Source organism: Panthera uncia (assembly GCF_023721935.1).
Source record: "Panthera uncia isolate 11264 chromosome C1 unlocalized genomic scaffold, Puncia_PCG_1.0 HiC_scaffold_4, whole genome shotgun sequence".
Classification (NCBI taxonomy): Eukaryota; Metazoa; Chordata; class Mammalia; order Carnivora; family Felidae; genus Panthera; species Panthera uncia.
Genome location: NW_026057585.1, coordinates 52,536,791 through 52,560,182, shown reverse-complemented (window position 1 = coordinate 52,560,182; position 23,392 = coordinate 52,536,791). Strand labels below are relative to the sequence as shown.

The window sequence follows — 23,392 nt, the reverse complement described above, 5'->3', positions numbered from 1 at the left end:
CTAGGAGAGAATGACCACAGAAAGACCCTGGAAGGGGACTAGCGGGAGCCTTAAACAGAAGCCAGGCTAGTTGAGAAATGAGAGACTGGACAATGGGTTTCTATCAGCTTTGCATTTGTATTACTTCTATATTTCTCTTGCCAAAAACTCTCCACTGTAGGAGAATCTGATTATGTTGTTGAACTGTGCACTGAACCACACAGGGAGAAAGGGGACAATGGTAGACAAGAAGAGGAGGTAAGGAAGAGCTGAGCACTTGGGAATCTTGTCTTTGAATTCTGACTTCCCGGGCCTGGTACTGGGTAGGCGTTTCATGAATATTTGTTGAAAGAAGTGTCCAGAGATCCTCTTGCACCTCATTATTCGTATTCCCAGAATCTGGATTTGTTTTGGGGTTGCCCTGCCAAGTGTAACCTAGTGTGGTAGTAGCCTGCAGGCTCTCATTTTGTTTGTCATTACCTAGTGAAGTATGTTCAAGGCTCAGACTTGTCTAGAGTAGAGGAATCCTGGAGGTGGTGTAGATGGATTCCACCCTTTCTTTGCCCCTCACCTTTCCCCCATCTGTCCCCGGGAGATTTATTTAGGCTGAGCCCTGGTTTAGTTCACCCACTTACCCAAATCTACACTTGGCTCTGTGTTTACTGTAAGTGTTCACTAAATTTTTGTTGAATGAGTGAACAGAAGGCACTAAATTTGTAGGAAGGTAAAATAAAGGCGGAGAGCTAGTGAAGCCACACAGATGGGGAATTTATAATGAATCAGCCAAAGCCCAGAGCAAACAGATGATACTCTCTCAAACTAGAGTTGTAGCAAATTGAGCTGGTTGTTTAGGTTTCCTTGATTGGAAACTAATCTAGGTCTGTTTCAGCTCTTACTGTTCTTAGGCTGACTTTCCAAAAGACAAATTCATTTTTATCTTAGAAACCCTCTTCTTGGGCTACTTATGCCTTGTTAATAAGATGGGATGGCGGTCTGTCATTTTGGAAAAATGGTATAAGAGAGGATGTGATAGTTGTAATATTTATGTGTGTATTTTTTAGTATATCCGTGTATATTTTCTCATTTTATCCTCTTAATGACATCATAAACAGTACAGGTATCATTATCCCATTTCCCATATGAGACAACTGTGTCAGAGAGGTTTGTTAAAGTGGCAATGACAGAATTTTTCTAGTTTCGTGTTTTCTTTATATTGGTTATGATAATTGACATCACTTACTGAATATTTATTATTAAGCACTACCCTTAAATTTTGTATAGCCACATGGTTTTTCCCCCTTACGTCCTTCAGTCTTGGCTCAGTGTTCCTTCTCAGTGAGGCCCTCCTTGACCATTCACTTATAAATTTATTTCTTTATTTAAAAAAATTGTAATGTCTGATTATTTTTTGAGACAGAGCATGAGTGGGGGAGGGGCTGGGGGGTGGGTACAGAATCTGAAGCAGGCTCCAAGCTCTGAGCTGTCAGCGCAGAGTTCAACGTGGGGCTTAAACTCACAAACCGTGAGATCATGACCTGAACTGAGGTTGGACGCTTAACCAACTGAGCCACCCAGTAGCCCCATTTACAAATTTTTTAATTGCACCCCTCTTCTTACCTCTGTTTTATCTCCTTATAATTTATCACCTAGGACTTCTATATATGTTTATTTTTCCTTATTGTATATATTTCCTAATAGAATATAAACCCTATGAGGGCAGAACTAGTTCATGCCTTGATGTGCCCTCAGTACCAGGAAAAAGTATCTACATGTAGTATATGGTAGGTACTCGGTAATAATTGCTGCAGGGAAATAATAATCCTCAAAACAAGCTCTATAGGGTTTACTGACAAGGCAAATTATGCACAGGTAAATACCTTGCCCAACATCACTTAAGAGGTTAGAGAACTTGATTTTGAATTCACGTAAATTTAGATCCAGTGCTCCACCACGTATTTTCCAAATTTTGTTTTCCTAAGATATGGGAAAAGTACTGCAGAGGCTGTTGTAGAATGTAAGGGATGAAGTTCTTTTTTCTCTCCATTTCTTTCTCTAGCAATTCACCCTCCTTGTTTGATATATTGGAGTTTAGTATACAGTTGTATTTTTAAAAATGGTGTATCCTTTTAAAAAAGGAAAGCTCTACAAACGATTCAACTACTTCATTCTGCTTTCCAAAAATAATCGTGCAAGGTTGAGTCTGAATTTGTTTTAAAAGAAATGCAAAAATATTGTGATTAGGAGATGCTCCCTAAACTTTGGAAAAGGTAAGAAAATATTAAATAAATGTTCGTATAGCAGAGAGAAAATTTTGTGGTATTTGTACCTCCTCTAAAAATAAACTGAGTGCAGGGACCTTGTCAGAATAATTGTGTAGTGCTTTATAGATACTGCAAATGAATGGATAAACTAGAGTATGATCTCTTGAAGGGGAGATTCTGAGCATACCTCTGGTAAGTGGTAGGCAGTTAATGAATTCAGCAAACATTTGTTGAGGACTTACTATATCCTTGGCATTGTAGGAAGAGAAACAAAGAGCTTATCTCAAGGACACAGTTAAATCACAGGAGACATGTGTTCATATATTTGGTGTATCTTGATAATCTCTTGCAGGTGATGGCCCCAAGGACAGAAATGCCCTCTTTGGGAAATATCTTTCTGATTGTATTTATAAGAGACTGAGCGGTGGTCTAAATAGATTATGGATCGCATCTAATGTGGCAGTACTTTCCGTTCAAATTATGTATTTTTTCTAGAATTCTAATAAATAGGGGTGGGTGCAAGAACTGGTGTGTACCTAGATTTTGTTGCCTTCGGGAAAAGGTTATTTGACACGACAGTTTGTGTTCCTTGAACAAATACTGCTTAATGTGCGTTATCTCATTAAATTTTTACTAAAACTTGGTGATACAAATACAATTCCTCTTCCTGTTGTAGATTTGAGGAAACTGAGACTTAGCTATTAAGTAATTTCCCCAAATCGATCTTGAATTAGGTGATATGACCAGGATTTTAATCAATGTGTTCTGATGTTGCTTTTCATACTAATTCCACTGCTGGTTTTCTGTAGGTCTTCAATATTTTAAAAGGAATACTTTCCCGAAAGTATTACATATCAAGCAAAGTAAGAAAGGAGTATGTCTAAACATTGTAAGGACTATGATGAATACTTAGCTGCTGAACGAGGAAAAGATGGAGTTTAAATGCTCAGTTGATGCGAGTAAAACCATGAACAGGGTGCCTTCTGGGCGGTTAGTGACAGTTCCTTTAACTCTAATAAATCATAAGGATGTAACTTGAGCCTTATGAGGAAGAGCATTATATTACTAATGGATCATCCTGCAGGAACATAAACAAGATATAAAAATAAATGAAGGCTTTGACTCTTCATGTTCACAATTCATCATTATTCTGTTATGAACATAACCCTAAGACCGTTGGTTATAATTTGTGTCATGATGGAATTTCTGTTCGGCTTTTGGCTTTTTTTGTTTTGTTTTGTTGGTGGTGTTTTTTGTAAATGAGTACCCCCCAAATAAGACCTTTTAGCTAATGGAGTAAGTGGAAAAACTGCAGCTGTCAGGTTAGCACTCAGGATTAAAGTCTAACAGAGTGAGCTTCTTTTCTGTTACGCACAAGTAGGACTTGGTTACCTCTATGGCTTTCCCAGTGTAGAGTTTGGTTGGTAAAGCTTTTGTCAGTATAGCTTCCCTGGAGAATGTAGCAAGCCCTTCACTACCTCTCAGAACTCCTGGCTTTTCCCCCGGTGTGAAGTTCTGACAATAATCAGGGATACTTGGGGAACTGCTCAGCTTATTAGGGTAAAACAAGATGGCCCCAGAGAGAGAAAGCAGCTTGATGGCTGCATAACTCAGTACTTAATAAACAACATTTTGGAATTTGAACTATTTATCTTGTTTACATTTTAAGGAAAATATGCAGCATATGTTCCGTATGCTTGTACATACTTGGAAGTTAAAATATGGCTGTATGCATGCATGAAAGATTTAATTCCTGCACCAAATATAGAGCAGCTGGCTTCAGGCATACGTACTGTACCTTAGCCAATGTATGTGCCTGGTGTTGAGATAAGCTGAGATAATCCCGCTTGCACACATACACACCTCACGGGTACACACACATCTTATATAATGTGCTTTCTTTGAACACCTAAAAATGCTATATTGTTTATACATGTGAATTATATTCTGTGCACATATTTATAGTTCGTGTTTACATTTGTACATATACTTGTATCTCAGTGATAGAAAACGGAAATCTCTCTCCGCCCCCCCCCCCACCACCATACACTAATATTTAAGGCTTAAAAATTCTAATTCCAGGTTTTTTGTTGCAGTTCTGGCAAAACCCAGAATAATCCATTTCCCAGTTCCCTTAATTCCCACACATTGTGTTCCCCCTGTTGAAGAGAGAGCAAATGAAGGGGTGGATACCCTCTCTCCTGCAGCAAAGGCAGGGAGGAGGTGTTGCAGGCAGGCATCACTGGAGAGAGTACTTTGTCGCCAGGAGCACGAGGGTGAAGCCTTTGGGGCAGGGCAGGAAAAGACATCGAAGCTCCCACCATGTCTGCACCTCTCCCTGCCCCAGCTTTTCACATAACCCTGCAATCCGTATGTGTGCAAATGCCCTCTTTCAGTAAAGCAGAACCTTGAAAAGTATAAGCCTGGGCTTTTTACTCAGACTTCCTTTAATTAGAAGGGAATAGACTGAGTGAAAGTCTTCATTCTAGAAGCCAGGAAGACTTCACCATGAGAAATGAACATTGCACTAAAAATGGAAACAATTAAGCCCCTTATACACACATTTCCAGTATCTGTAGGTTGGAGAGTACTCAGAAATGCTGGGGAGAAAAGTAGCAGCCAAGATTTCTCCGAATCCACCCAAAACTGCTGCTCCTACTAGAAAAATAACCTCAAATCATCTCCACCAGCAGAATGCACACACAGAAACTCAACCCAGAGTATATTCGAAAACCTGGTGAGACTCGTAAGAGCAGGGACCACCTCATCCCTAATCTGTTCCTTGGTGCAATCGGAAATACTTGTAATGATGTGAAGGAATTAACTGCTGCTCATATCAAGAGCTTCTGAATAAGCTAAGCATTTTGAAAATCTGGACTGATGAAATAACACATTGATGAAAATGGAATCTTACCAAGAGCTACAATTTTGTTTTAATATTAGAAGACCAGTCAGGTCAGGATCATACTAAAATAGCTCTTCATGGGCATTCTTACTGGTTGTTGCTTAAGCAGTCTTTTGTCCTTTTATAAGCTGCAAAGTACATGCTGGTTCTTCTGCAAAGTCATGGAGAAGGGTCACTGTCACATCGTCTGACACCGTGGTCAGGCACATGGGGGAAGGTGTTAGCAGTGAATCCTACGCAAATAAACAGCCAGTGGAGAGCAAGGCATGGCCCAAGTCTTCTGTTTGCAATCCTCCCTGTCATCAGATAGGGGAGGAGAAGACCTTCCCAAATCCAACTGTGAGTTGGAGAATGATATCAGATGCAGGTTGGCAAGGGAACAGACAGAATAGTTCAGAGAAGGATCTAATAAAATTGTTGTGGTTGAGGCAAATATCCTCATTCCTCTGGTTTGGAACCCACATGGGAAACATTACTTTTTGTTGTTTCTAGCAAGTCCTAATAGCATTTCCCGCTAGCATCCAGGATTTACACCTCATTTAAGTGGTCTTGTGTGAGTGTCGTGGTTGTTTCCTAATTAAAACAGCAAAAGCAAAAAACCTGTGCCTCTGTATCAATAATTACAGCTATACGCCTGCATTGTAAAGGCCGCTAGATCTCAGAAGCTATTTTGCCACTACTCCCATATCTGGAAACTAAAGCTGAAAGTACCTTTTCTCTATTGAGATAAGTATGTTACAAACTGGCTTCGCTGTTGGAAGGTAGGACCCGGAGAGTGTGCCCTCCTTCCTAAAGTTATCACACCGCAGTCAAAACTCCGATGATTTTGAATATTCAAGGCTAGTCTTCAACAGCTGAAGAAATCGAATGTTTATAAGATGCTTTTTCCTGTACTGCTTTTCCCCCCTCGATTTTGAACGGAATCTGTGTTGTGGGAGTTGGTTACTCCAAATACGGAGTATGCTGTGCATTCGCTCGGTCTTGCACTGACTTACCTTGTAATGGGGGAATAGGAGAGACCTCCTACTTTATTAAGTTCTACTGTCATTAGAAGAAATAGGTATTAAGTCCGAAAATGGCATGTTACATAGTCCACTGGAAAGAGAAGTCAAGTTAATATTAATAAAGGAGGAAATAGAAATATCTCCTCCCCCCCCACCGCCATTATGTCTCAAGATTGTCTTCCCAAGGTTTGGATTTACTAAGTTCTTGGCAGGTCAAGGGTAAGAATGTGTTTGGTGGTAGATTTTTGTTCCCCTGCCAGTGTCCTCTTTCCACTTTGTTGCTGAGCTAATTGACACTTGCTGGCAAGTGTTTGATCGATCTGCTCTCAACGGGCTGTGAAGAAACCCTAAAACACTGTGGTCAGTTGGCCTGTTACTGGAGTTAGCTCACGTTTTGACTTTCATTTATATGGGAAAGACTTCCTGAGCCCCTGCAGCGTGCCAGGCTCTGGCCCAGGTTGCAGAGTTGGTTGGAGAGGAGATGCTGTTTGTATTGGGTGTGGGGAGAATCGCACGGTCCCAGAGCCCTCCCAGATGATCCCCAGTGGCTCTAGTAGTGGTGGCCTCCTATTAGCTGAAATGCTTCTAAGCTACACCTGCTGTTGATAAGTTACACACAGATATTTGTACTCTAAATACAGGCTTTACAAAGTAAGAGTAAAGGGACTAGTTTTCTTTTATTTTCACGATTGAGCGTGTCCTTCATAGGCCACCAGAGAATTCCTGAGTTCACAAACCCAAGATCTTTCTCCCCCTTTCTTCCCTAATTAACTTCCTGTGCAAACTTATCTCAGAAGTTATGAATTAAATATTAGAGGTGAGTCTCTGCTGTGGTTCCTGCTTCTCCCTCCTGCTCCCCATTTCTCAGCCTCTCAATTTTTTCTAAGGTCAAGAGTAGGCTGAACTTCTTGTTCCTTTGTAAAGGAACGGGCTGTAAACTTTGAAGGCCTGAGGACGTGCTTATTTTGGTTTTAAGGAACCTCAGCTCAGAGGCTCCTGTTACAGAATGAAGTGAGAAGTGGGTTGAAGCCTACCCTTCCCATTGTTTCTTTTTTTATGATATGGTTGTTAAGGGCAGAGTGGGGTGAAAAACAGGGCAAGAGCCCATTGAGCCCTTGAGTTGATAACCTTGGCTTTCAGGAGTCTTGGGTGTGTGTTTCCATGACTCTCCTGAAATACCTAACACAAATTGCTGCCCAAAGCAAACCCCATTATAACCTTTAAAGCAAACCTGCATTTTGCTTAGACAGAAGCTGCCACTCTCAACTGTTTCCCAGAGCTCAGCCTCTGGTTCTCTGGCATGTCAGCACTTGCCTTCTGTTTTTTCCATTGCACTCCTCCCCAGCTCAGCCACAGGGGCCCCACCTCTCACAGGATCAGGGTATGTGACCCTGGAGCCCAGACAGCCTTGCAATAAATCTTCCTAGTCCACCTGCAGCTCGTCTGTCAGCGGCTGCCCTGCTTCTCCGCTGGATGTGCTATTCCCACACATCCGTCAGACAACCCTGAAGCCTCTTTGGGCCATTGGAGAGTCAGACTGACCCTATTCCATCTATAGGTCTTTATCTATCTTGTCTTGTATCATTGTCTGCCATGCCCAGGCTTTGCTCTACTGAGTGATTGCAGGAAGCCCAAACCTAGTGGTCAATGGGCAGCCACATCACAACCATGGCTATTGGCCGTCAGAATCCCTTCTATGAACTGGTGTTCTTGTTCTCATTAAGACTTACTCCAGAACAGCTGATATTACCCAGGATTGGGAACTAGACAGGCCCAGAGTTTCTAATTGCCTTGAACCAGATATGAACAGTATTCCCAGTTTATCTGCCCTTTCCTAGAACTGGAAGCAGATTTTTCCAATATGGCAAATAATGGTGTATTATATGAGGGCAAATGATTACAGTAGTGAGTGAACTCTTTTAAGTCTCTTCTAGATGCTAGGTACTACATTAGATAAAAATGCAGTGTAGTGTTCATGAACATGGATTTGAGTATTAGCTGAGTGACCTTGGACAAATTATCAGCACCATCTACTAAAAATAGCATATAGCAATTACTAAGAGCTGTTACAAGAATTAAAAGACTTCACATAATGTTGCACTTTCAAAATGCCTAACACATGGTCAGCAATCGATAAATGCTAGTTGTGATGCTCCTGGTTTGTTGGGGAAAGCGGGATCCTTACCTAGGAAAAATGAACAATGTGAAGCAGGATATGAGGGGTCCAGCTCAGTTAATTCAAGGCGATTTTGGAAAAGAAGGGTCTGAGGAGGATTCAAAGACACAAAAATCAGGCTGGGACTGAAAGAATGAATTGAATTGAATTTGATCTGGGAAAGTTGAGTTTTCTGCAATTTGGGGAGTTTGTAGCACAGAGAGAACAGAGCTAGAGATTAGAAGAAATGGTCTCTGGTTTCTCCACTCACTCAGTGTGAGCCCGGGCACACCACTGAGACTAGATTTCCTGACTGTAGAAACAGGACAGGGAATACCTGCTCTGCCCAGCTCCTAGGGTTGTGGGAAGGCACACGTAAGACGAGTCACGTAAAAAGGCAGAAGACCAGAATAAAAGTCCTCATTAGATCCTTAAGTTTAGAAAGAGAGAAGATCCTAGAAGGATCCCGAGTTACTTCAGACTGTAATTATGTAACCTGCAGGACACAGTGCTTTTAACGAGGCACTGACAGCCCTAGCAAGGTCATAGCCCAGTGTTAACACATCCAGCCTGACTCTTTGTTCAAGATTCTCCATAGTACCTGAGTCAGTACATCAAGTCCCCCAAACAATAACAACTACAATAATGGTTAAGTAACAATAGCAACAGTCAGTATTTGGCTCTTACGGTCTGTTACTCTGCTGACTGCTTCACAGACCTGAGCCCTTTTAGTTCTCAAACAATATCATGAAGCACCTGTTATTATTCCCAGTTCAGAGGTAATTAAGTTGAAGCTTAGAGAAATAAGGTGCCTGTTCCCTTTAGCTAGTTAGCGACAGAGCCGGATTTAACTCCAATTTATTTGACTCCAAAGCTTAAGCCCTTTGTGCCATTTTGCTGTTAATCTAAAGGGGGGGAAATGTTCCCTCCTTCCCCTGCTGACCCTGTGCCAGGTTTCCTATGGAGGATCAAGCATGCTGATGAGTTAAGTGAATAAAATGGTTAATGTTCAGGTAGCCCTTCTCCCTTCACTTAGAGCTCGATTATTGGAAAATTTAGACCCCACATTATTTCTGTATCACTATCACGTGCATTTGCTGCTGTCGAGACGGAGCTATAACAATAAAAATCCTTTGTGCTTATCATGGGCTTTCTATGTTCACTGTTTCATTTGAACATCACAGTAAACCCTTGAAAAGGGGGAATAGTGTTCCCATTTTACTCATGAGGAAACTGAGTCTAGGGGGGAGTCAACTCGCCCAAATTCCCAGCAGAAAATTGAGAGAGCTCTTACAACTGTCACTAATAATTACTGGTAGTGATGGCTAATTACTCATAGCTAGCAAGGGCAGAGCGTTATTTTATATCCTGCATACGGTGTGCAACATGCAGCAATGAGGATGCTTTCCACTTGAACTTTGGAATGTGGCAGTGTGATGTTCAGAGATGTTAAATATTTGTGCTTGCATATACATAAAATTATTTCTATGTCACATACGCTTAAAGAACCAAATCCTGAAACTGCTGGGAAAAATAATAATTCTTGAGTAATAAGGCTGGAATTGAAAGAAAAGGGGATCAGCTATTAAATTCTTATCACGGCACAAAGGTTTTTGAATGTCAAATGTTAAACTCTTCTACATTCAATAGGAATTTTGCTATGAATCTTCAGTCCCCTAGGGTACCTTTCCTGTCTGTGCCTGTCAGCTTCATTGTTATGCATTTTAAATAAAGCTTTCCCTAACATTCAAAACTCCTTCTGAGTTTTAGGGAAAAGACATAAATAAAGTGTGTACTGTGCCTTTGCATTTTTGTTTTCTTTTACCTTTTTTTGAACTGTGTGCCTACCCCACCCCCAATCTTTAGAAGTTTAAAGCTAAGGTAAAAAAAAAAAATACCTTTAAAAACGGGGGGCTCTGGGGAAGTATGCAAATGACAGAAATGTCTATGGGAAAATTAAGGGAAGTGAAATTCAGCAAGAAAGAAATTCATTGATGTTGTGATGAAACGTTGTCACTGGAGATGATGACAAATTAGAATCCGTTCCCATGGGGACCGGCGTGCTACCTACTGATCATTTGACCCATGGCTGAATGTTGGCTAGCCAAAGAATTGACCCAAAAGATGACAAGATGGTTTTAGTCCCGTTGCCTCATCAGCATTCAGGAACCCCTTAGGGATGAAGGGGGAGAGGATAAAGAAGGATAAAAGATGAAAGCTGGGCTGTGGAAAGAAAAATGTTTTTAATTACACTGAGGAGGATTGTGGGTCCACCTGTAGCTTTTTGTTAAGAAGTCCTTTGTTTTCTTCTGTCTGCAGGGATCATGGCAGGCTACAGACCCAGAATCTGTCTGGCCTCTTGGAAGGGTCTGTGTTGGTAGCTGGTCCTCTTTAGTTTAACAGAGACATTCAGGATTTAATCTCTCTGTGGGCTATCTTTACTCAAATGGATATTGTTGTGCTCACCGAGCAACCTGGATTTGGTTGGTATGCTGAAAGAGCTTGCTTTTAGAGTGAGAAAGAGAAAGCTGCCCCACAGTGGAGCATGAGTTGAGGTTTCCACAGTGAGCCACTATCCCCTTTCCTTGTCAGAAGGGCACAGGGAGGTCATCTCAGGCAGTGGGGTTAAGGGAGGCCGGAGCACAACATGGGAGTCAAGGGGCCCTTAAGCTCCATCTGCCTCAGTTTCTTCCGTTGTAAAATGGGAATTAACAACTGCATGGTACTGCCTCATGATGGCAGATAAATTGAATGAAAATCCAGCGTGGAAGATAAGATTGAATTATGAAACTTGCTTCTGAAAGGAAAAGAGCAGGGCATCCACTCTGTTCTCTTTCCGGGTTATGAACAAAGTTAAACACCATGAAGTAATTGGAACAATTTTTTTTTTAAGTAATTGGAAACAATTTAAGACCATTTGATGTATCTGACCTCATAGTGACAGGTAATAACAGGTTTTGGTTTTGGAGAATACATTATTTCAAACTTGGCCCTCTTTTTTTTTTTTTTTTTTTTTATTTATTTTTTTTTGAGAGACAGAGCATGAGCAGGGGAGGAACAAAGAGAGAGGAGACACAGAATCCGAAGCAGGCTCCAGGCTCTGAGCTGTCAGCACAGAGCCCGACGTGGGGCTCAAACTCAGGAACCATCAGATCATGACCTGAGCCGAAGTCGGACGCTTAACCGACTGAGCCACCCAGGCGCCCTGACCCTCTCTTTTTTATATTGGTGGTAGAATTCAATTCTAAACCTCCACAAAGTCTTGACTTTCGTACGAATTATGTAGAATTCTAGGTAAGTATTTTCAGAAGTCTAATTTTTATTATAAAGTAATGAGACTGTGCATGGCTTTTAGTAATCTGCCAAGATTTTATAGCATTTGTTAAAATGGATTTGAAAAGAAGTGGGAAGAGGGGGCTGTTAGTCTGTGGGTATTCCAGAGAGAAACCGTGTTGCACACAGGTTGCACCTTTGGCCCTGAAGTTAGAATAGGACTGTGTTTGGATCCCAGCTCTACTGCTTACTAGCTTTGTAAACTTGAGCAAGTTACTGAACATTCAGCTTCTGCTTCTGGAAAAAATGCAGATGTGTGTATCTCCCATGGTTCTTTGAAAGACTAAATGGAGACGTGCTTGTGAAATGCTGAGAACAGTGCCCCCACATAGTTAGCACTCAACAAACGTCGGCAATTATGATTTTTTTTTAACAAGGCAAGATGGGGTTTCACCACGTGAAAGGCAGGAAACTTCTGACCAAAGTGGGGGGGCTTGCATTTGAGACCTTTTGTTAAAGGTCATGTGTGTCTGGGCTCTGTGTGCAAGTTACTGCATCCACTGAGGAAAAATGCAGCTTGAGGGGCGTTTGGGTGGCTCATGTTGGTTGAGTGTCTGTCCGACTTTGGGTCAGGTCATGATCTTACATTTCGTGAGTTTGAGCCCTGCATCGGGCTCCGTGCTGGTGGCACAGAGCCTGCTCGGGCTTCTCTCTGCCTGCTTCTCTCTCTCTCCCTCTCTCCCTTCCTCCCTCCCTCCCTCCCTCCACCCCCCATAAATATATATATTTAAAATGCAGCCCATGCTAACAAGGAGGCTGAAGGCAGACATTCCCAACTTGCTCCTGCCCCGCTCCTTCTTGCAGTGCCTCCCTCTGTCCCTTTCCTTCTTTCCTTCCCTCACCACACACCCCACTGCAGGGAACTAACTGTTTAGTTTCACAGACAGCCCAGTAGTAGGGGACTCTGCACCCTGGCTCTGTGCCTTGGCTGGTTATGTTAATGAGAGTTTCATTCCTCACATCGGTGTGATTTGTCATACTTTTAAATGTCAAGTCACTACTGAAGCTTCTTTTAAGTTTGGCTTGTGTGGAGCAGATAGTGAATACACACAGGCTTTATAGACAGGATGGTTCTGAGTTTAGGTGACTGGCTTTCACAAAACAACCTCATTGATAGAAAATAATGATACCTAAATTGTAGGATCCTTATGCATAATATGTGGTAACTGCCACTATGCAGTAGCTCTTAGACTTTTGTAAACAACCCCAAGATCTCTTTGCAACAGATACTACAGTCTTGATCGTTCTGATGGTATAGATGGACCAGTTGGATCTGAATGGCTTTGTATAGCTCAGCCTCAATATGTTTATCTTGGAACGGAATTCAGCCTATCTTGGGTGTTCAAGTTACATGTTGCTACATAAAAAAATACCCCAAACTTAGTGGCATAAACAATCTCTTTATGCTTGTGTATTCTGTGGGTCAGGAGCTCGGGCCAGGCATAGCAAGGGTGGCTTATCTCTGTTCCATGATGTGTGGAGCTTCATCAGAGGAGACTGGGGGCTGGAATATTCTGGAGGCTTCTTGACTCCTCTTTGGAACCTGGGCTGAGGTGACTTGAAGGCTTGAGCAACTGGAGCTGCCAACCACGCACTTAACTGTGGCCTCTTCATGTGTCTTGGTACAGCATGGTAGCTTGAGAGCATTCCAAGGGAGACCTGCGGAAGCTGCATGGCCCTTATGACCTAGCCTCAGAAGTTGCATGGTGTCAGTTTCTCTATACTTGACTGGTAGAAGCCATCATAACTCTACCCAGATTCAAGGAGTGGGTGGAGAGAGAGCATGGACCCCCACCTCTTAGAAGAATGTTAAAAAAAAAATTGCTGCAAATTTTTGTAAAACTACTAAGATTATGGTTCTATCTTGGGATGTGTTAGGGCTTCTGACTTCTTATAGGGAAGCAAGCTGCATAGTCTCCATTGCAACGACTCTGTCACTGTAGAATGAAAGCAGCCGTAAACAGGTAAACAAATGACTATTTCAGTAAAACTTTACGAACATCGAAATTTGAACTTCCTGTAGTTATTATTAACTATAACAAAATACCTTTTTTAAAAAAAAGACATTTAAAAATACAAATCATTTTTAGCTCATATAAAAGTAGACAGTGAGACAAATTAAAATATCCTGATTGGGGAGCCTGGGTCATTCAGTTAGTTAAGCATCCAACTTTGGCTCAGGTCATGATCTCACGGTTCATGAATTTGAGCCCCGTGTCGGGCTCTGTGCTGCTAGCTCAAGGCCTGGAACCTACTTCGGATTCTACATCTCCCTCTCTCGCTCTCGCTCTTGCTCTCGCTCTCTGCCCCTCTCCTGCTCACTCTATTTCTCTACCCCAGCCTCTCAAAAATAAGTAAACGTTAAAAAATATTTTTTTTTAAATAAAATATCAGGTTTAATTAGATCTGTCTTTGTTCAAAGTTAGAATTCTCCCAATATGTAGAAGAAATACCAGGTATTTCTCAGATGTTTGTGTGTGTGTGTGTGTGTGTGTGTGTGTGTGTGTGTGTGTTTGAAAGAAAGACAAAACTGATCACAAATTGCATTTTAGAAGTGAGTTTGTGAAGATCTTATTTAAAATTTCCTCTTTTTATTTTTTATTTTTGAGAGAATGTGAGCTGGGGAAGGGTGAAGAGAGAGGAAGACAGGGGATCCAAAGCAGGCTCTGAGCCAACAGAGCAGTGAGCCTGATGCAGGGCTTGAACTCATGGACTGTGAGATCATGACCTGAGCTGAAGTCAGATGCTCAACCAACTAAGCCACCCAGGTACCCCTAGAATTTACATGTTTTCAAGCACACTTTATCTTTATCTTGTTACAGAACATTTGTTGCCAAGGACAAGGAAGGGCTATATTCTTGATATTGTAGGTGGAAAATGAATGATATTTATTTCAGAACCTAAAAAGAAAAGATAAAACGTGCTCTTCTTGATGGAGTTCCCAGAAATACATATTGTTGCTATATTGTTGTTTTTAAATAAGTAGTCCAAGTTTTGAAAGAGGTTGTTGGTCGTTAGACCAAAAGATAAAGTTGGTGACTGGTTGTTTTTTTTTCTTTAATTTTTATTAATTCATTAAATATTTATTGTCTGCCTGCAATGCCAGGCAGGTGCTAAAGATAATGAGATGAACAAAAAACACATGTAGTACCTGCTCTTACAGAGCATACAGTCTAGTGTGGGAACAGGACATTAAACAGATGACAGCATTAAAGTGTAGAGTATGTTATGAGGGGGGAATGCCGGGCACTGTGAGAATATACTTGAGGTTTTCAAGCTGGATCTGTTACTCTGTCTCTCACCCTCAACTATCCATTGACTGTAAGAGTCCAGGTAAAAGGATTATTCCATTAGAGCACACTGTGGTTTCAAAACCAGCACAGGGGTGCCTGGGTGCCTCAGTCGGTTGAGCGTCGGACTCCTGATTTCAGCTAGGGTCATGATCTCATGGTTCGTGAGTTTGAGCCCCCGGTCCAGTCCACACTGGCAGCACAGGCCTGCTTGGGATTCTCTCTCTCCCTTTCTCTTTGCCCTTCCTCTGCTTGTGCATACACTCTCACTCTCTCGAATAAATAAACATGAAAAAAATAGCACATTTGCTAAGCACATTGTTACTTAGAATCCCGGCCTCCACCTACCACATGTCGGTAGCACTTTGTAGCACATTTTAGTAACCAAAATCATCTCTAAGCTTTGCCAAATCCCCTCAGAGGCAGAATCACCAGTGGTCTAAATTAAGATGGGAAGTTAAACTGCATCTATACATTTTGTTTCAAAGACATCAGCAAGAAAAACATAATTTTTTAAAATAAATTCTAGCTCAGGGATTAGAATTGCAGGTGGATTTGTCAATTTAGGGGGGCATACAATACCTCCTCTGAAAACGGGGAGACAAAATGGGACAGCCCTTTATCAAATTAAATGTTACACTCATACTCTTGTTACGTGTAGAAATGTTTGTACCTTATAGTTTGTACAATATATAGCAAGGCTGAGAACGTTATTTGACACTCTGAAAACTCCCAAATATCGATGGGACAAGATCGAATTGAGGAATTGGCTTGAAAATAACAAATGAAGATATCCTGATTTGGCTTCATGTTCTCAGCCTGTAAGCTATTGGATTGTGTGAGTTGATGACCCAAAGGAGATGATTAGTTCTCCTCTAGTGTGCTGATAATGAATAGCTCTACAAAACCAATTAGCTATAATTCTATCAGTCATTTCATTTGGGTAACATTTTGTTGAAGGGGAAGAAAAACAACACTGTTTTCCTTGGAGATCTATAATTAAGCTGTGATATTTGATGGGAACAATGGAGGAAAAAGCAGTATGCTTATCAATTTGCTTTTGTTTTTCCCACATGAAAGTAAATGATGATGAAGTGTTCTGTTCACAGCAGTTAAGAAAGACATTTGTCCATCTTAATGGTGTAACAGACCAAACAGGAGTATATTTCTAACTATATATTTTGTTTCATAGGGATGTCTACATTGTACAACTCCAGGGATTTGCCATTCACATGGAAGACTGTGAATGGTGCCCCCTGGAGTTTTGTAGCAGAAGATACTGAATGTCCTTTCCCTTTTTCATGTATTTTCCCCTTTGAAAATCTGTGTGAATCCAGAACCATGAATAGTGGATTGTTTTCTTACAGTCACTGTTGTTGCTTTGTAAGACCTAATGCCCACTGTCATGCTGACAATAATATCAATAGACTTTGTTTTCCTTTGTCTAATAAGACATTTTATGGATCAGTATTTTTCTGTTGAATTCAAACACATGAGAAGTTCATAATGTGTCATTAGCTATTACAAGATGGCAGGTATTGTTTCGTTGTCTGAGTATCCTTCTGTGACTTCTGGGCCTTTTTTCAGTTTTTACCTCAGTTTACACAGTGGAATGAGATGTGCGTATGTGTTGTTAGTTTTACCTGAAGTTTAATACATGCAGCTTGTGACACGAATTAACGAGCTTATTAGAAAAAAACACAGTTGGTTATTGTGTTAGGCTTTCGATTTATTTTGCTTACCCTTTGTCCCCCAGCTAGCCAAAAAAATCCGAGAGAAGTTCAATCGTTACTTGGATGTGGTCAACCGGAACAAGCAAGTTGTAGAAGCTTCTTATACGGCTCACCTAACCTCTCCTCTAACTGCAATTCAAGACTGCTGTACGATCCCACCTTCCATGATGGAGTAAGACTTTAAAAATATTTTTTTCTTGTTTAAACCAGGAATTGAATTGCTTTCCATTCATATTCAAAATGCCTGTGCTTGTTTATTGCAAAGTGAATAGTATTTCTATCTTAAATAAGCCTTTTGTCTTTAAATAGACGAGTAATTTTTAAAGAAGTGGGGCTCAACATACTGTATCCAAGAAATTCCCAGACCTTCCCTGCTCACCTTTTTGTCATGTTGGAATTCAGTTTCAGAAGTAGCAAATATTACTTGAGTACAAAGTTGATGAAGTCTAGAAAATTACATTTCGTCATGTGTCAACTAATGGGTCATGAATAAGCTAGTCTCTTTGCTTCTAGTAATTCGCCTAATTTAAGAGAGTACTTTTTGTCTTTGATTAGGAGTAACAAAAATTCCCGCTTTTTTCTTTGGTAGTTTTAAAAATAACGTCTACACTAACGGGAAATGTGGCTTCAGATAATAATGAAACAGAATTAGTATCCGTATGGTTAGGGATATTTTTATTTATTGGCCTAGTGATATTTATATTTGGAGGGGTGTGTAGAATCATGTGATGCTGGAAATTGTTTGTAGTGGAAAGAACACTTAACTGAAGGTAAGAGAACTTAATTTTTACTTGGTCTCTAGCCGTGTGACCTTAATTAATTAATTATGTGCCTTTTCTGTCAGTGGATAATAATCTTTATTTTCTAGGGCTATTTCGAATGGCTAAAAGCTGTTAACATACTTTAAAGATTATGAGTATAAATGTTACCATAATTGGTATGTATTATTCCCCTCTTTGTACAGTGAGTGCTCTTGGAGCCGTGCAAGGGATAGATACAGCAGTTTTTGGTGGTTAGATGTCTTGCTTCCATCAGCAGTTTTTTACTTACAGTTTCTTGGTGGGGTATGGAGGTAGCAGGACATCCTTAAGTCATTTTATTCTCCTTCTTTGTGATACTAAGATGAGCCTTTCTCTCTGCAGCCTAAAGAGGCTCCTAGTCGTTTACTTAACTAAATGGAAAAATGTATACAGTGTAGAATGGGACTGTCTGGTTATGAATCTTACCTAATACTCAGATGGTCTTGGGTATTTGATGTCTCAGCCACCCTGTCTTCCTCTCTAGAAAGGGAACAATAATGAATACTTCATACAGTGCTTTGAGTATTCAGTGTGATCAATTGTGAAAAATTATCTGTAGTTCTGAACAAATATTAGCCCTATTACTTATATGCTTCCATATCACATGAACATTTCTTTTTTTATTAGGTGTAATCAAAGAAGATGTCCTTTTTTGTAGTTGGGACATCAGTAACTTAGTGTTTTTGACAACTTCTCTCTTACCTAAAAGAAAAGGAGGGCTCACTTGGGTTTTGAACCAAAGAAAACATCATTTTCAGAACAGGGAGAAAAGCTGGTATAGTAAGGGAGAAATCCTTGAAGCTAGAATTATGCTTAAAACCGTGGTTGTCAACCGGGGGTGATTTCCATCCTCCTTTTTTCTCCCCCTTTCCCCTTGAATGTTTGACAATGTCTGGAAACATTTTCAGTTGTCACCCTTGGAAGGTGGGGAACAGTTACTAGCATCTAGTGTGTAGAGGTCAGGGATGCGTCTATACGGCCTGTAATGCACAGGACAGACCCTCCAGAACAAAGAATTATCTGGCTATAGGAGGTTTTCATAAATTCCTAAGTGGAACTATTGCTCTGGTTGAAACGAGCTGGAATTGATTGCCCTCTACCTGGAAATCTATCCCCTATGTCTTCTTCCCATTACCGGCCCACCTTGTGAATTTCTATTAATGTTTCAAGAAGTAACTCCACAGTTTGCCTCTTTCCATAGCTTTCAAATACCTCCTTTTTCCCCCCTCTTTTTATTTGTCTTTGCCCCTGGAGGGATTCACTTCTCCCTCATCTCTGTTCCCATAGTAAGTTTGAAATTCCTCTATTACAGTGTAGAACTTGATGTTATGGCAGGTTGTTGGTGGTGACTCTGCCTCCCCTGCTGTTCTGGGCAGGGATTACACTTCATCCCTTTTTACCCCAGCACCTGGCAATTGTATTTAATTACTACTTGTCAACATCTGAATTGAGTAAGGGGCTGTCTACTCTCCACGTATTAAAACTCTGGGGGTGAGGGGGCGAATACTGAACATAATTAATAGCACAAAATGTGACACAGAGAGATCCTGTGGTTCCTCAAAGCAGAGAAATGTACCAGGTGGATGGCATCACAAAAAATTTATGTACTTTAGAAGTGTGCATGTTATTTGATATCATTTGAGGGAATATCACAAGAAAATAAGACATTTTTTTAAAATTATTTTAATGTTTATTTTTGAGAGAGAGAGACAGAGCATGAGCAGGGGAGGGTCAGAGAGAGAGGAAGACACAGAATCTGAAGCAGGCTCCAGGCTCTGAGCTGTCAGCACAGAGCCTGATGCAGGACTCAAACCCACAGACCATAATAAGATCATGACCTGAGCCAAAGTCGGATGCTTAACCAACTGACCCACCCAGGTGCCCCAATAAGACATGTTCATAAAGAGAAGCTTGTAAAGAAAGTCATTGTACTGCCAGTTAGAATAGAGAATATTGCTAATATCCTAAATTTCTAATAGGGGATTAGTCAAGAAAATTGTATCCCATCCATAAAAGTAAGATGGTGGGCGCCTGGGTGGCTCAGTTGGTTAGGCAACTGACTTTGGCTCAGGTCATGATCTCACAGATGGTGAGTCCAAGCCCCATGTCAGGCTCTGTGCTGACGGCTCAGAGCCTGGAACCTACTTCAGATTCTGTGTCTCCCCCCTCTCTCTACCCCTCCCCTGCTCACGCTCTGTATCTGTCTCTCAATAATAAATAAATGTTAAAAAAAATAATAATAATAATAAAAAAGAAGTGAGTTGGTAAGACACAGCCACACTGTACAAGAAGAGTATTTGGTGACTTGTGAAAATGGCCATACATACATACACACATTAAAAGTTTGGGAGGGGGGGCACCTCGGTGGCTGAGTTGGTTAAGTGTCTGGCTCTTGATTTAGGCTCAGGTCATGATCTTACAGTTTGTGGGATCAAGCCCTGTGTCGGGCTCTGTGCTGTCAGTGCAGAGCCTGCTTGGGATTCTCTCTCTCCCCCTCGGTCTCTGCCCCTCCCCCTGCTCACTCATTTTAATTAATTAATTAATTAATTAAAATACACCTAAAAAATAAATAAACGTTTCGGAGGACTCACATCAAAATGTATAGGAATAAAGATAGCAATTTCCATTTTGAATATGCAGCGATAAGGATTGAAGACTGAGATGCAGACTAGGCAGATATTTGCCAAAATTCAGTGGTCTGCCTTTTGGTGAATACAACAACACGTAAAGTGTAGTCTCTGCCCTCCTGGAATTTCTCATCTTGTTCAGTTTACCGTCAGGGACTTCAGTTGTACTCGTGGCGGGGTATGTGCTGAGTAAGCAGGTTAGGTAGGATGAGAGGCTTTTCCCTCCTTCCGTGGTTGGATTTGTGTGTTGAATGTTGCATGGGCACTCTGAAGAGCCATGATGCAATCTTACCTCCTCACTAGGGGTAGTTGACAGGACCAACCCCTTTATGGGGTGAATCTTGCAAAACCAGGGCAGTTCTGACAACAAAGCTGGGTAATCAGAAGATTTACAGATGAGTAAAGAGGCATATTAAAGAGATACCTGATCAAAACTCTTCACAGCCGGGAGTGGCAGAGGATGACTACCCCTGGTAGAATCTTCCTGGCTCTGAATAGAGCTCACTTACCAGGGATCTGTGTTTAGGAGTTTTTGAAGTAACTCTGAGCTGATGCTTTTCTAGCAATTGGGTGAACACAAACACTTACTAAAATTATGAGACTCAAGGCGCCTGGGTGGCTCAGTCACTTAAGCAGCCAACTTCACCTCAGGCCATGATCTCATGATTTGTGAGTTTGAGCCACATGTCAGGCTCTGTGCTGACAGCTCAGAGCCTAGAGCCCGCTTCAGATTCTGACTTCCTCTCTCTCTGCCTTTCCCCTGCTAGCACTGTGTCTCTCTCTGTCTCTCAAAAATAAATAAAAAATAAAGTTATGAAACTTAACTTTTTAATGAAGATTCAAGAATAGGAAAGAGTTACTAGGAAGTTGTTGGGGTGAGCCATGATAGGAATCCTTTGGTGCCTTTGTTCCGGTCCCTCATAAAACACTTTGCTGCACCACTTTGTTTTGGTATCTTATTGAACACATTTTCAGTGTGTATTTTAATCCCTCCAAAAATGTCTCCATTTTGAATCTCAGGGAGTTCATGTTGGAGTAAAGTGCGGACAGGAAGAACTCCCAGTCTTTAGAAGCCATTTGAGGACATGACTAAACAATTTTTTTTTTTAATGGTAGGCAGATTTGGTTTTGAATCCTACCTCTTTCACTCATAAGTTGACTTTGGGGAGTCACTTAATTCTGAGCCTCAATTTCCTCATCAGTGAGCTGACAGTAAGGATAGTCCATACCTCACAGGGTCACTTAGGGAAATGTTTTTAGGTTGTAACTTGCTTATTTTATAAGTATGGGTATTATTCTCTATGTCAGGACATACTCTTTTTTCCCTTATGGCAATAACAAAAGAGTCTTTTTTAAGATAATATACTTAAAAACTGAATTAACCTAAATGAAAATATTAAGTGAATGTGACCAAAATCTTGAAGCTGATAGATATGATAATGACTGAAGTTCCTGAAAAATGGATTCAAGGTCATTTCCAAAGTCCTTCCAAATTGTGAGATTTTACAGTTCTATAAAGTAGACTTTTTATGCCCCTGATGTATATCTGGCCACGTGCAAATGTATTAATACTGCTATTATAAGTTTAAGTAATTGACTTGCGATAAAGGACCTCCAGTCTTAGATCTGGATTTTGTCCATTCTTTTTTTTTTTTTTTTTTTAATTTTTTAAAATGTTTGTTTATTTTTGAGAGAGAGGTAGAGCGCAAGCGGGGGAGGGGCAGAGAGAGAGGGAATCACAGAATCTAAAGCAGGCTCCAGGCTCTAAGCAGTCAGCACAGAGCCTGACGTGGGGCTCAAACTCCTAAACTGTGAGATCATGACCTGAGCAGAAGTCGGAGGCTTACCTAACTGAGCCATCAGGCACCCCTGGATCTTGTCCATTCTTAAACATCTGGGCTCTGTAAACATTTTTTGACACCTAGCACTGGCCAGTGGTACTCAAGGTATTTGCTACTAACATTTTAAAGGCCTGTGCCTATTGACTTTGCTTCTTCTCTAAAGGCATCAAAAATAAGGTAGTATTAGGACAATATTTTTTATAACTGATTTTAATGAATGGCTAATATTCACTTTTTGTTTCAAGCCTAGAATTTCAGTTTTGCTGACTTATAATCCATTTATTTTTCTCATAAAGGCTTGATAGTGCATATTTTAACAAAATGCCCAGTTGTGAAGAGAGAAGGTCTTTAAAGTGTCCTATCATAGATTCTGAAGGTTTATACTATGTTGACAACAGAGAGAATCTACAAAGCAGCAGAAAATTGATTTTTCAGATAATTTTGATACTTTGCTTCTCAGACTACTGAACTCCTCCTACTCAGGAGTTCTACAAGTTAATTATTTTGTACAAGGCCTTGCATAGAGATTAGGTACTTTGTCAAGTGTTTGCTGAAGGAATGATCTGAAGAATTAACCTCCTCTAAAATGGAGAAAAGTTAAATTATGTGTTAATGTAAGACAAAGTCATTTTCAGTGGTATCACTTAAAATAATTTTGAGAATGAGTTCAGTTACTCATGTAATTTAGTTAACAGCTCCCCTTGTGTTGTGTTGGGTTGCTGATGAGGGCACAGGAGAGACTGGGCTCTCCCCCAAGGAGTGCACAGACACACAAACACGTAATTATCCTTAGGGACAATATCTGTCTACAGATGTGTTTACCTTAGCCCCACAAGATGTTTTAAAGGTTTTTAAATTTATAATTTTTTAAATCTGTTGCCAACACTTAAATTTGGGGAGATTACACATTTAAAAACTCCAAATTGCTGTCTTCTCTAAAATCAGAAGATCTGGCAATAGTGGGTCCACATTCCCACTGGGCAGCAATCCGTTTGCATGAAGAATGGCTCCCCTTTGAGGACAAGGCCCACAATCTCCCTGACATACTGTTCCCGCTGGTCCCTGTAGGTTACACCCAACCCAGTCCCCTGACTTTGATCACCTGCTTGGCCCACACTAATATGTGAGTTTGTAACTCCTGCTCTAAAACGAACATATAATATTAATTAATTTGACTTAAGAAAATATCCTGTCCATACTCATTCTGTCAAATTTAAAGAATATAGCTCCTTTATGCATAACATTTAGAATATCTGTCCCTGAAATCTGGCTTACCACAGAGATGGGGTTCTCTTGAGCACATCTGAACCTGTTGTTTACTCAGCAGGACCGACCAACCCTTGGCTTTTATTATACAAACCAATCAATAATTTTATCTTCCATGTCTTTTAATCTATTTCTTTCCTCCTTCTCCCAGTTCTTTTCTTTTCTTTTCTTTTCTTTTCTTTTCTTTTCTTTTCTTTT

The 23,392-nt window shown here is 40.7% G+C and overlaps 2 protein-coding genes across 3 annotated transcripts in view; one reads left to right on the top strand and one right to left on the bottom strand.

The window, feature by feature from the left end:
- Positions 1 to 23,392, bottom strand: part of JAK1 (Janus kinase 1) — a 692,496-nt gene that overhangs the window by 303,200 nt on the left and 365,904 nt on the right. The gene's annotated exons all lie outside the window — the stretch shown is intronic.
- Positions 1 to 23,392, top strand: part of CACHD1 (cache domain containing 1) — a 209,706-nt gene that overhangs the window by 96,678 nt on the left and 89,636 nt on the right. Inside the window, exon 3 of the mRNA XM_049618530.1 lies at positions 16,684 to 16,832. Within this exon, the coding sequence (XP_049474487.1) occupies positions 16,684 to 16,832 (149 nt within the window). The remainder of the gene's footprint in view (positions 1 to 16,683; positions 16,833 to 23,392) is intronic.